The sequence below is a fragment of the Cotesia typhae genome, unplaced genomic scaffold, assembly GCF_013202065.1.
Source record: "Cotesia typhae breed Kobodo isofemale line unplaced genomic scaffold, CoteBio_Ctyphae contig_23, whole genome shotgun sequence".
In the NCBI taxonomy this organism is placed as follows: Eukaryota; Metazoa; Arthropoda; class Insecta; order Hymenoptera; family Braconidae; genus Cotesia; species Cotesia typhae.
In genome coordinates this window covers 832001-845990 of record NW_027423729.1, presented here as the reverse complement: position 1 = coordinate 845990, position 13990 = coordinate 832001, and the positions used below count along the sequence as shown (strand labels likewise).

The 13990-nt window shown below is 25.6% G+C and overlaps 1 protein-coding gene across 1 annotated transcript in view; it reads right to left on the bottom strand.

The window, feature by feature from the left end:
- Window positions 1–9366: 9366 nt before the first annotated feature.
- LOC141524954 (dipeptidase 1) overlaps window positions 9367–13990 on the bottom strand; it is a 71083-nt gene continuing 66459 nt past the window's right edge. The window contains exons 9-12 of the mRNA XM_074239147.1: window positions 11523–11607; window positions 11270–11345; window positions 10656–10794; window positions 9367–9651 (exon numbers count right to left, since the gene is read on the bottom strand). Coding sequence (XP_074095248.1) covers window positions 9562–9651; window positions 10656–10794; window positions 11270–11345; window positions 11523–11607 — 390 coding nt within the window. The 3' untranslated portion in view covers window positions 9367–9561. The remainder of the gene's footprint in view (window positions 9652–10655; window positions 10795–11269; window positions 11346–11522; window positions 11608–13990) is intronic.

Here is a 13990-nt window from a genome sequence, read left to right as displayed (position 1 = left end):
AAAAAATAAAATTCCTCGATTAATTATTCGAATATAATTCATTTGTTATCCCATTTTCATCCAACAGTACCCCCATGAAATATTTACTTTCTATTTAAAATAACCAGTTTTTTCCCTCAAACTAAACTAATTAAGTCGCGTCATATGTTAACTTTAACCTGTCAAAAAAATTTAATTGATCCGAGTTCAAATATAAAATTCTCTTTAAACTTTTCCAAAAAAAAAAAAAAAAGTAAAGCCGAATTTTTTTTTTTTTCGCAACAAAAAGTAAAAAGTTTCCTCTCAAAAACTTGCAACTCAAACTGAAACTAAAAAACCCGGCTATTTTTTTTCTTCCATTTATTCTGCATTACAGCTCACTAATTACCATAATTGCATACACACAGATAGTGTTCTATGCGCACCATGATAATTAAAAGATAAAAATAAATATATAAGTATAAGGCACAAGAAAAAAAGAATAAAAAACTAAACAAAAAAAGAGTTAAAAAAAAAACACAATTATAAAAGTCATTGTTATCACAACAGTCAAAAATATAAAACTAGAAGCGAAGTATTAAAAATAAATATTTTGCCGTCTCTTCATGCACATCTTCATCACATCACGTTCACTGCTGGAAGCGAAATCGTGGCGTGCTCGTAAAAAAAAAAAAAATAAAAAAAGAAATATTTCATAAAAAGCTACGTAGTACTTGACTCCAGTTTTACTACTTTTTATCTCTTTTTTAGTTACAAATCCCTACACACACATCAATATTAACATATGTGTAACTGTAACATACTTTTATACTCCTATACTTCTATCGATGCGAGTATATTTATATTTATGCATATAGATATACATATATTTCAAATATATGAACCTAAAGCGCGGTACCTTCAGGCAAACTAACAAGGATCTAATCCCACGTGGATCGATTCTGTTGAAAGTGACCGTTTTAGTTTCTATTTCATCTTTACAATTTTCAATATTATATAAAAATTTACTCATTTACTTTTTTGAATATTTATAATTATTATGATTGACAACAACAATATGTATTAATTTTACTATCGATAAATGACACTTTTAAATTCACTTGGCACATTTTTTGAAAGAAACGAGTGTCACGTTCAAATAATCCACTTGCAATTGTATGAAATAAGCTCTAAGCACAAAACATTTAATATTTAAGATCGAAAATCGGAAATTAATAAATAATTTTAGTTAAGGTTACTCAAATTGCAAAATGCGATGATGAATAACACGCGTGACTTTTGTTAGCCTACGACAGGAACCGTGACGTTGGTGTTTAAGAAAGAAACAAGTCCAAGGGAGTGTCTCTGGCATCACCTGTTGGTTCGTATCCCGGTCGCGGCGACGCTAACCCATCACGTTATTTTCCTCTCTCTCGCTTTGTCATCCCGTTGTTCGCGAAAGGTATAGTAAGGTATGGAGCTACTCTTGTAGGTTGTATATTGTCGGGATGCTGGTAGTTGATGGGGGGGCTAAAGCTGCCAGAGACAAGGAAGGGGTTGGAAGCTGCAAATTTCAATCTCTGTGCGCAGAATCCGATTTTCAGATCGATGTGTATGTTATATCGTGATTATTTTCATCTCGAATACTACAAGACAATTTTACACTAAGGCTTTTACTCTTTATCCACTTCACCATTATTATTATTATTATTATTATTATTATTATTATTATTATTATTATTATTATTATTATTATTATTATTATTATTATTATTATTATTATTATTATTATTATTATTATTATTATTATTATTATTATTATTATTATTACTACTACTACTACTAGCACGGTTGCTATTTCTATCATTGTTACTATTTTTATGGTTATTTGGTAGTGAGTACTGTACAATCTGTTGGAAATTGGGAGAATAGTGTTGGGAATTGCTTCCAAGACGAAATAGAGATGAAAGAAAACGTTGCTTTTTATTTTTATTGTAGTGAAAATTCCCGTTTGTGTGAATTCAAAATTTGGATTTTTTTCTTTTTTTTTTACAGAAAATTTCAATATAGATTAATAAGTAATGAGTATAATTTTGAACCGATTATGAATTTAACGCATGATCAAATTGAATCTGGTTAATAAATATTGATTCCAAGCTATTATAATAACTCATTGTTCTCGTTCACTGACTTAATTTTATGGTATTAAATTTATAATTCCAATTTAAGAATTGATTATTTATAGTAATTTAATTTTTTGCTATAAAATTTTCCCTTGACTAATGAGAAAGTGGCAAAAACTTTTATTATTAAATTTCTTAATTCAAATCTCAGTAGAATATTTTTTTAAGAAGTCAAACTTGAGAAAAAATTTTCGTGGTTTCTTGCTGGTCGTGGGTGGGAATCGAACGTACGTCTCACGATGTCGCTCTGGCTGCTCTAAGTTGGATAGATTTTACTATACTACTGATCTAATACATAACAATGTTTGATTAAAAATTTCTTATCCATAATTTAAATAGGAAATAGCTTTTCATAAGTGGTATGATTTACAGGAATGTATTTATAGGAAGCTAAAGTTATAGATACGATAGTCAGATAAAAAATTGCAAAATACTCTAGTCCCTTTACCAATGTCTAATAGTATATTGAAGAAGATAAAAAAATTGATATTCATAAAAAAATATCAGTTATAGTAAATCATAATTATAGAAAATGAATAAATCGATTGACTAACGAAATATTGTACATTTTGTTTGTAAATTTTTTATCAGGGAATCATGATGGGGGTGAATTTAAATAGAACACAATACAGAAAAGTAGTTTTTTGTAAATAATATTTATTAGATAAGTGCTTACGTTTATCAAGTAACATAATATGTAATCTAAGATCCTTCATAGAAGGTGTACAATTCATTGTTCCAGCAATGTCCACGTAGTAACACAGTTATCCCCATTTATGCATTTTTTTATTTTATTTATTTTTTAATTCTGGATTTAAAAATGCATTTAATTAGTATATTTCTAATTACGATTTTTAGATTGATTTTTTTATATATTATTTTAGTAATTTTTTTTATAAGGATGTAGAGGATGTGTCGAATACTGCATTACCTCATCACGATAATTTATTATCTACAGCGTTCATGATAAGAAAAATATCTTTAAATGAAAAAGTTTAAATATTGATTTCTTAATTTCTGTTTTTTCTCTTTTTTTTTTTTTTTTTTTTTTTCTATTATCTATTTTGAAAGTGTAAATATATTATTGATTGAAAACAGTCTTACTTTAATTTAAAGAAAAAAAAAAAAATAAATAAATAAATAAATTCATATATTTGCACGTGAAAAATGATGAACGCGTGTAAATTATTTAAATTTTATCAGCTGAATAACTCTTACGATATAAATGTATTATTTGATCGTAGATCATAACTACTAGTTACAGTAGTTAATCAATAATCATTAATCATACACTCTCAATTTATTCGCATTAAATATTTGTTGTTACAATTTATTATTTTAAAATTTTATAAATTTAAATACTATCGACATGCATTTAAGTTTTTGACAGCGTTACCGTTGATAAAGATCAGATTCAACGATACCCATTGAATATTTATAATTTTGAGTGATTTATATGTGGCAGTAATAGGAAAATTTATATATGATAACGGTATCTTTTGAGTTGTAATTTAAACTTTAAAACATAATTCAATTTTGTTTTGGTTCGACAGCATCCAACATGAGAATCATTTATCATCAATTAATGTTAATGATTATTTCATTTAATATTCAAGTACTCATTCATTCACAGAGTGTTTATTTATTCTCCATTTGTTCACAAAAATTGTATAAAAAAGTTACTATTTCACACTTGTTCCTGATTCGTGATAATACAAAACACTTTTTTTATTTTTTTTATTAAGTAGTCAATTGTTTAATACAAATCACATTCAATTAATTATAAACTACATTAATGTTTCACACATGATATTTTATGATTAATTTTCAATTAATTAATAATCGAATTTTTTTAATTTTCATCATGTGCTGTTTTAGTAAATTATTATTCTAAAACAAGTTGGTACCAATTTAACCAGTAAAGAATTTTAATACAAGCCAATTTTCAGAAAAATGATTGAATTGATTGATAATACTGGTAATTTAATTATTGTGTCAGATGAAGGGCTTTTAATTTCTATAAATTTAACTCAAGAAATTTTTAAATTCTCACTCTTGTTGATATATATTAAAATGACGATAAATCATAATTTATTATACTTTATAAGTAGGGTAATATAGTTGCACTTCTGAGCTTGTGCTACGTCTCCCTATAATCCAATATATAAATCATGATTTACTACCATTTTTGATGGACTTATATAAATGTTAACAAGATTAATAATGCTAAAATAATGACATTATTTATTAATTTCTTCTAATGTTATCAATTTAAACGATTAACTAAATTATATTTAATTAATTGGTGTTTCTACACTAATAATTAAGAATTTAAATCAAATCTTAAAGTTGAATTGATGATTACTTAATGTAAAACTATTAAAGTATTATATGTTTATTTAAAATTGTTATTTACATTGAATTCTATCTAACACAATAAAATTAATTGCTGTACAATCTGTTTACAAAATATTTTATGACGCATTTATAAAATAATTAAATTAATTTCAAAGCAAAGCCTTCATTATTCATAATTTGATAAACCTAAAATTAAATTGCCAGTAACTAAATAATGTAAATAGTATTTTTTAGCATTACCAATCGCAAAAATTACATTTGGATTTTATTTGACATTTCAAAAAATTTTTATTAATTTATTTGACAATCAAAAGAGATTTCAATTATTTATATAAATTAAATTATTTGCTTTCAAAGCTCTTGATAGAGCGTCACAATTATTAAATCAACAATTCGAGTCAGTAACGTAATAATTAAAAATACCAATAATTTTATTTTCATAACATCCAAATTACAAATACAAAACAGTATATTACAGAGTTAATTAAAGTTAACAAAACGTAGATAATTAAAAAATGTCATTGATGGAAAAACTCAGAGACTTAGCAAAAAACAGTTTAATTAAAGTAGCTGTATACATCTCATAAAAACCCTGAGAACAATAATAAATTATGAGATGTCTACAACTCAATTACAGTTTATTAAACTTGTAAAATTAAACCCACAAACTAAGACCATAGGGCTTATTGATGATCATAATTATAATTAATAATCTATACAAATATATTCAATAGAAGCGATGAAAAATAAATGATGGAAAATTTAAAGCAAGTAGACTGCCCTGTTTATCAATAATGAGCATCCATAATGTATTATTTTATAAGAGATTTAGTATGTTGAAAATTTAAAGATAATGCAGTTTCATGTTTCTGCTGCTTAAATAACTTCATTAAAACTTTGTCTAGTATCTTTGTTTTCCATACAATATTCTTCTTCGTCCCATCCTCTTTTACCTTATTTTCCATATTATTCCTTTTTCTCTTTCATCCCTTCATTTCTACTCTCAGTTCTATTTCTGAGCTCTTCAACGTCATCATAAAGTTACTTTCACTCTTTCTCACTCACTTTAATATCTTATCAACTATAGTAAACACACACTCACAGCGTACCAAACGTTCACAGTGAAAAGTCATAATATAATATAATATAATGTAATATAATATAATTTATTATGTATACATTTATTTATATTTATATTTATATATTTTTACCTATCAATAATTTATTATTGTTATTGAATAGTTGCTTTTAAATTTTAATAATTAAATATTTAAATTTAAATAAACAAATTAATTTATTATACTCTTTTTATAATTTTTATTTAATAATATACTTATTCATATGTATGCATACTTATGTACATATACATATTTGTAATAAACGTCTGAGAAATGTTTTAATAAACAGCAGCATTGAATACTTCAATTAAATAGAATTAATTTAACTATTAAATTTAATTTAATTTACTAAGTTTAATTTACTTGAAAATAATCTATAGTCTTCACGACTCATTGCTAACTTTGTTTTATTTACTCATTATACATATTTATATATTTATAGATATAGATTTTCTTTTTTAATTTTAATTTTATTCAAATATCTAAATTAATCATTTTTTAGTCTATTTTATTTATTTTGATCTAAAGGTGCAATCAGAAATGCTCGAGTTTTAGATCCGGCTTAATATGACGGTGATGCCAAAATATTTATTTGGAATTGTAAAAATATATTATTGTGTTTGGTATTTAAATTTGCGCTTTCAGTGTATTTTGACGTTTTGAAAGTTGATGCCATTTTTAGGTGTTTGTGTTATTTAAACTTTAGGTAAAAAATAAACTGAAAACTTGATATAGCAGAGAGAGAGTATTCTGTTGAAAATGATATTATTTGAGTGACGTTGTTGTAATTGCATTAAATTTGTAACATATTGATTTTTCATTCGGAAGAGAATTGTACAAATTTATATTACAGAGTTTTGATGTTTACAATAATTTTTGCAACAATGGGTGTCAAATATTTTAACGTTGAAATTTAATTTACTAACGAAAAATAAACTTTAAATACGATTTAAAATACCAAGTAGTTATTTTTAAAAAAGATTTATTCGTTTTTTATTTATGTTACTTTCAAGATTAAATAATCTTTTAAATTCTAAGTCTAAAAATTTACTTGACAATTTTTATTTTTGAGCGTTTTTAAAAACTTTTTAAATTAAAATCTAAATTTTCAATCAATATTCTACTTTTAAAAACTTTTAAATTTTTGCACCACCGTTATATTAATTTCAGGCTGAGATTGTCATTATGGATGCACCCAAAATAATAGGTATCATTTTGCCGTAACTTTGATTTACTTAAACCTTCATATTTATTAACAAATAAATTTAAATTTATTTTATCTATTACAATGAATATTAAAATCGATAATTTTTATTCTGAATAAATATAAATAATTTTTTCAACAAGAACTAATTTGCGAAATAACAAAAACTTCGCACTTACGAACACTCTACTTTCACTCGTCCTAAAAATTTCTAGAGAAATTTATTTATTAATCAAATTTATTCATTTTTTCCTAGTGAGGAGTCGTCTATTGGTAGAAAATCCAAAGACTGACATATGTAAAGTGTCCTATTAATTGTCTTATTTATTTATAATAATATAATAAATTTATTTTGTCTATTTATTATTAATTACGTTCGATGGCTCGGTACACACTTAGCCATCCCGGTATGCATATGTATATTGTATATATTAATTAACTCATTAATTTTTTTTTCTTATTTTAAGTAGATATATTTAACCACAAGAATTAGTATGCAAATACGGGTGTATGTTTTACATTCACCATTGACAAAAGATTTTATACTTCATTTGTTTATTTAATTTATCTATTCAATTATTAATTTATTTATTTATCATAATCATATTTGCATCAGTAATTCTGGGCAATAAGTCTCCAAACTTGACTTTTGTGCGTTTGGACTTTATCAATAATTAATTATTATTTATTAATTGTTTATTCTGAGATCTAGGCAGTTGTTTGTTGTTGTTATTTATAATAATAATTATTTGTGATCAATTTTTATTTAAATTATTATTGCACTTTATTGTAATTTTTATTTAAACTAACAAATAAAATTTTATTTAATGATAAAATTTCATCAAAAATTTTTTCAAATATTCAAAGGACAAACTTAGTTTGAATAAGTTTGTTGTTTACCGTAATATCAATGATTCATTTTTTTTTTTTTTTTATTGGCACTAGTGTTGAACAAAAAATTATTTCCGGCAGTTTTAATTCTTGTCGGCGAGTGTTGTGAAAGCTTTATTGAAACTTTTTTTACGAATTGATTGAATTTAGACCGCCAGTTTTTAAAATAAATAACATTTTTCAATTATTTTATCGACCATTTCAATATTTATTTCACTACATTTTTATTGAAACTATTTGAAGATTTTTAGTGTTCGAAAAAAATAAATTAATGGCATAATTGTGAATTTTAAAGCTCCAAGTAATTTATTTTGGAATTATCTTTAAATATTCTGGTAGATTGCTCTTAAAAATTATTCTATTTATTAATTGTCAAAATTTACGTTTAACAATGGAAGACTATGGAAAAAATATTGGTGTACTATGTAAATTAATAATTTACTGCTAAGAATTAAACTATTTCAAAATTCATGGAATCGAGCATTGAATATTTATATTTCAAATTAAATAATATTTTGAACTGATCAATTTTTCGGTACAACTCGACCGTAATAATAACAGGTCAAAACCTCAATGGCAGCGATACATTGTTCCCTTGGTTTTGGCAGTAGTAAATTTATCGTGAATAAAGAAAAGAAAAAAATTTGAATTTTTTTTTTTTTTAATTTCAAAACAATTAATTTTGACAGGCCCGGCGGCGGTCGACGCGATTTTCCAAGGTGATTAGTTTTAGGGATTGATCGATATAGCCATTTAGAAGTTATTCCGAAAAACGATTTTTTAAAAATTTTGTTTTTGAGATTTCTCAAAATCTAGCAAACCGAATTGGTTCAAATTTTCAGGAAACTTAATGGCAACGATACTATTTGGAATGTCAAAGTTTGGTCCCGATCAGTTGAGCCATTCCGAAGTTTTAAAAAAAAAATTCCTGTCAATCACCAGTTTTTTTTATTTATTGATCGAATAAATAATTTTGGTTTATTTTATTTTTAAAAAAAGTGTACCAAAATTATATTCATTTGAAAATGAATAATTACAGTATAAATTAATTCTTTTAATATATGGCAACTAAAAATACTCGACAATGAACTTTTTCCGCAATAAATAATTTTTCAGTAAGCATTAAAAATTTATTTCATCGTTCTATGCGTCCGGTCGATTTTAATTATTGCAAAAGCTAGCGGTCTTTTAATTTAATTCAGCTATTAATTTTATTAATAATTAATTAAAATTTAATAAATAAGATTAATGAACAAAATCGACAACAGTGACAATAATTTTATTTTCTTAATTTAAGTCTATTAATCTCTAATATTTGTTAATCCATTTTTTTTAATTTTTTCCTTATTGTAACTTCGGCCGTTAAACATACTTTCAATTCTACCTCTATGTTAATAAAGTTATACATTACTCCAGATGTCTAACATAATTATTCTAAGCATACCTGAGGAATTGATGTAAAGCAAATATTATTTCAGAAAGTGATTCAAATTTTTTTATTTTATAGTTTTTTTTTTTTTTATCGTAAATTTTTCTATATTTTTTCAAAAACTAGAGTCTAGAGAAGTGAGCGTGGAAAACATCTTTTATCAAGTTTAAAAAAAAAAGTTCTAAATTTTATTTTTTTTTTTTTTTTCACCAGTTAATTTATTAATTTTTGAGTAAATGCAAATTTATGATTGATAATAATAATAGTCATTATTATTATTATTGAATATATTTATTAATTTTATGAATGTCTCGTTGCTTTTTCCACGTGGATTTTGGCATTGGGATCTGGTGGGCCGTGATAAATTTTGGGAATATGTCCGAAATCGAGGAATCCTGGTACTAATGTTCTTAAAGAGGATCAAGATGCGCCATATGCACAGGCTGAGTTATCTGGTGGGCTTATTTTCTCAACAGGTAGCACTGCTGCTTTATGCCACTCATCACGTACCTGAAAATGAAATAGTGGGTACTTTTAGTAATCAAGTTTAGTGGCATTGAATTAAAGAGATCCATTTGCTGCCGAGTCCAAAATTTAGAGCTGCTAATTATGTTCCCGAAATTTTTTATTAAAAGCTTTCAAGTAAAAATGAGTCTTTACTAGAGAATTTTTTTAATGGATATATATGTTATTGATAAGGAATTCACTAAAGAGTAATAAACGAGATTTACTGAAACTTTGAAGCTTATTCGAGACAAAAAAATATTAATTGCATTAAAATAAATTTTCGTAACATAATCAAAGCTTTTTTCGATTGAAATAAATTTTTATTTTCGTTAAATAGTATTTATAAATATTTTTTTGGTGGATTTTGTTTCAAGTTTTACTCAAAATTTTTTTTTATTATTTAATCCAAGTATATAATGAAGGTGTAATTTTTTTAATTCACATATTAAGTAAAAAATATTATTTTTACTTATCAAAGAGCTCAGTTTGTTTTGTAACAAAATACGGAATGGAATTGTGACTGCAAAAAATAGAAATTTTCACGATTTTTAGTATTGAGATAATGTAACACGTAAAAATCTACTTAAATGTTACAGAATTTCAACTTTTATGATGCATTACTTTTTATATTTTAGTTTCATTTACATTTTCGTTTATTCATATTCCAGTTATTTCATCATCGGAATAATGAGAGACAAAGTAATTATTCAACATTTTGAATTTAATATTTTATATAATTACTCAATAATAGCAATATCAAATTCGAAAGAATTTTATAAAAATTTAATTAATCTGTTTTTACATCACATTGCATTGCAAATCGTGATTAAACAACTTAATGATTTTTTTTTTTTTTTGATAATTCGATGACAGATAGTTTTTAAAAATAAAAAGTTACTTTGGATTGATTCTAATAGGTTTGTTATCAGATCAGCAGCAATTAGATCTTCTAAAATGAAAGTAGAAGCGAAAAAAAATAAATAAACTATTAAATCGATTAATTTAACCTCTTCGACTCTTGAGAAAACTCTCAATAGATTGAGGCCAGCTAGTTTCTTTATGTCCTCTTCAGTCCACATTGGGTCTTCGAGAAGGGTTGCCAACAGTTGAGGATATCTTGAAACATCTTCCAGTCCAGTTGGTGTACTGGAATGCCAATAGTCGCATAATATAAAAGATGTCCAATGAGGATGAGAGATAGTTGGAAAAATCAATTGCCATTGTTGAGTATTGATAAAATTTGTTGAATCAAAGTAAGTAGTCTTACATAAAAGTAGAGTTTCGGTCTCTGTCATTATATATGTCTATAGCCATAGACATAAATAATGAAAAAGTAAAGTACATTTTATTTTAATGGTTTTTCATTTCACCAATGGTAACTTGGGAATAATTTAAAGGTTTTAGATTGATTTTACTAAGTGTTTGAGTTCTGAGATTGATTGTAGATGAAAAAGGTTCCTGAGAATGGTTTTTTTATTTTTTTTCTGTAAGTCAAACGTGATATTGGATTTTAATATTAAAAGCAATAAATTTTCTCGGTTTTAAATGACATTAAATGAAGAAAAATATGTTATTATTATTATAATTTTCGAAAAATGAAAGTAATAATAAATCAACTTACAAATTTATTCCATCAAAACCTGCTCCGATACCCACATGATCGATACCCGCTACTTTCCTTATATGATTGATGTGTGCTGGAATATTACAATGATTGAATTTATTTTTCAAATGAATATACATTTGTTATTATTGTTATAATTTTTTTTTTTTTCAAAAAAGAAAATTCACTTCAACAGTAGAATATTTTATTTTGATAAAAAAAAAAAAAAGAAAATTTAGTTTGACTTATATAAAATCAGAAATTCTCTTACCGATCACGTCTTTTATTGTTGCAGTACTGTTGCACGTTATGAAGTATGTATAAAAAGGTACCATAGCGATGCCGCCGTTTTTAGCCTGTAAGAATTTTAAATAATTACAATGACATAGTTTTAAATTTCTTTTAAAGAGCTTGCGCGAAAATTGTTTCATTTGCAATAACAGTTATATAAAAAACTAAACTAGGTTTTTAATTTATTTTAAGAAAAAGTTTTTCTTTGTAGTGAATAAAGCATCAGTTTTCTACCATAAACTTTTTTAATTAGAGTGTTGAAAATTTCAATCAATTCTTGATAACACTTCAATCATAGAACAAATCAAGCGTTCAATTAGAGGAGTAATTTTTTATCAACTGAAAAAGTAACTCTTGTATCAATTCAAGCGATGAAAAAAATCAACTTATTCCAAGTTCGCAATAAAATAGTTTTTTAAACAAAGAGTACAATCGATTAAGCTGAACTTAATCTGCTGAGGTCACATTATAAATTAGTTTGAGACTCACGTTGTCACATTAACCCTAACAGGTTCCTCATTTCAGTGTATTCGTCAAAAATATTTTTTGAACTTAGTATTATTAAAGAAAAAAAAAATTATTAACTTTGAAACTAAAAAAAAAAATTTTTATAATCACTCTTATTAGTTTCCGGGTGACATAAGGGCGTATAACTATCAATAAACTCTTATCTTATCTATAACACAGAATGCTTTAAAAAGTTTTAACACCATGTTTACGGAAACCATTTGAAGAAATTTCTAAAACTGCAAAAAATTCACGAAATAAGAAAGAAAGTACTTTATTCAGCAAATCCTTCTTACGACTGACTAACAATCGATTTATCTACTTACTATTCCGCGTCTGTCTACTCACTTATAAATTTAAAAATATCTCCTCCCAACAAATTTTTTCTTCACTGCAATACTTTTTCAATATATTTACGTTTTAAAAGCATTGAAAACTTTTCTACCGCGCCCGTAGCCTATATAGTTTATACAAATAAAAAAAAATAAAAATACTGATGTATGGATGAGTGAAACAAAAAAAGATAAGTAAAAAGGAGATCCAGTTCCCTGGATAGAAATAAAACTGAAAAACCATGAGATATGTTGAAATAAGTAAAGGAATGAAAAAAATAATTTGGCAATGCGCTTATTTGATGTACAAGAGTTTGTTGTCTTCTTTGAAAGCTTGTGCACCGGAATCGAATAATTCTCATGCCAGCCGGATGTCCGACGAAAACTTTTGACTAACCTTCCTCCGGAGGCTTTCCGTATTTGCATCCGTCGATTCGTTTGGGGATAGTATGCATGTATAGTAGCATAGCGTGGGTTTTAAACTAGTCAAACTACTACACCACGTTTGTACCAAAGTCTCCTTATAACTGCTATACTACTATTGTACCGAAACATATCCATATGTATGTATATACACAAGTTTGGATCGAATACCTGGTACAAAACGGTCCGTGAAATACTATTCCATGGTATGCCATGGTTTAGTATTAGCTCACATAAATATATTATGTATTATAATGTAAATATGTAGAAACTATTGAGTAATATTCGTGTATACTTCGAACGATAGTTGGTAGTTAATGGTTGATAGTTAATAGTAAAACTAAACTATACGAATCACGTTACAAATCTAAACTTCCGGTTCGAACTATACAGATCATTGAACCCAGAGGATATTGCTGTTATTTAATTTATTGAGGTATTATAACGGCGCAAGCTAAGTTTAAAATTCAACTGTGAATAGATCTCATCTGTATATAGATAAAGGAGAGATTGTATGACTTGTTGACAAGTTTTAATGTCATCTGTGTTTGGGGAGAATTTCCAAAGTTTCATAATAGTTCATCTCATAGGAACGTGCCACAATGACCACAACCGCGATTTACTAATCACCAACGGTCATGATGATGATGACACTAGGAGTTTTCAGACCAATTTAATAATCTAGTACATGAATTTGATTATCAATTTATCAATATTGCATTCGCTGCATATTTTATAGTGATACTGTTTAATATTTTATGGTTTATGCTGATTGATTTAAAGATCTATGACGTTGTATTTTATTTTGAGAGAAGTAGTGCGGTTTTTCGGGATCAGCGTTTTTGATATTTTGGTGTTGAATTTAATTTTGAATTTAATGTGCTGAAATTGTAGTTTTAGTAGGCTTGTTCTTGTTGAAATTGATTGCGAAATTACTTGATTTGACATTTGGATAATTGAATTAATAAAGAAAATATAACTTTTTGTTACATGTGACTTTTAAAATGTTCTAAAAAAAAAATTAATTTTCTCTAATTTAACTGTCAATTCTTTCCAAATAAATCTATAAATTTATAAAAACCATTTCAATACTCAAAACAATTACCAAGTTATTAAATTAATAAATGAATAACTGAAATAAATTGTATTTCCCAAAAAAATGATTAAATTTTGATCAGATAAATTA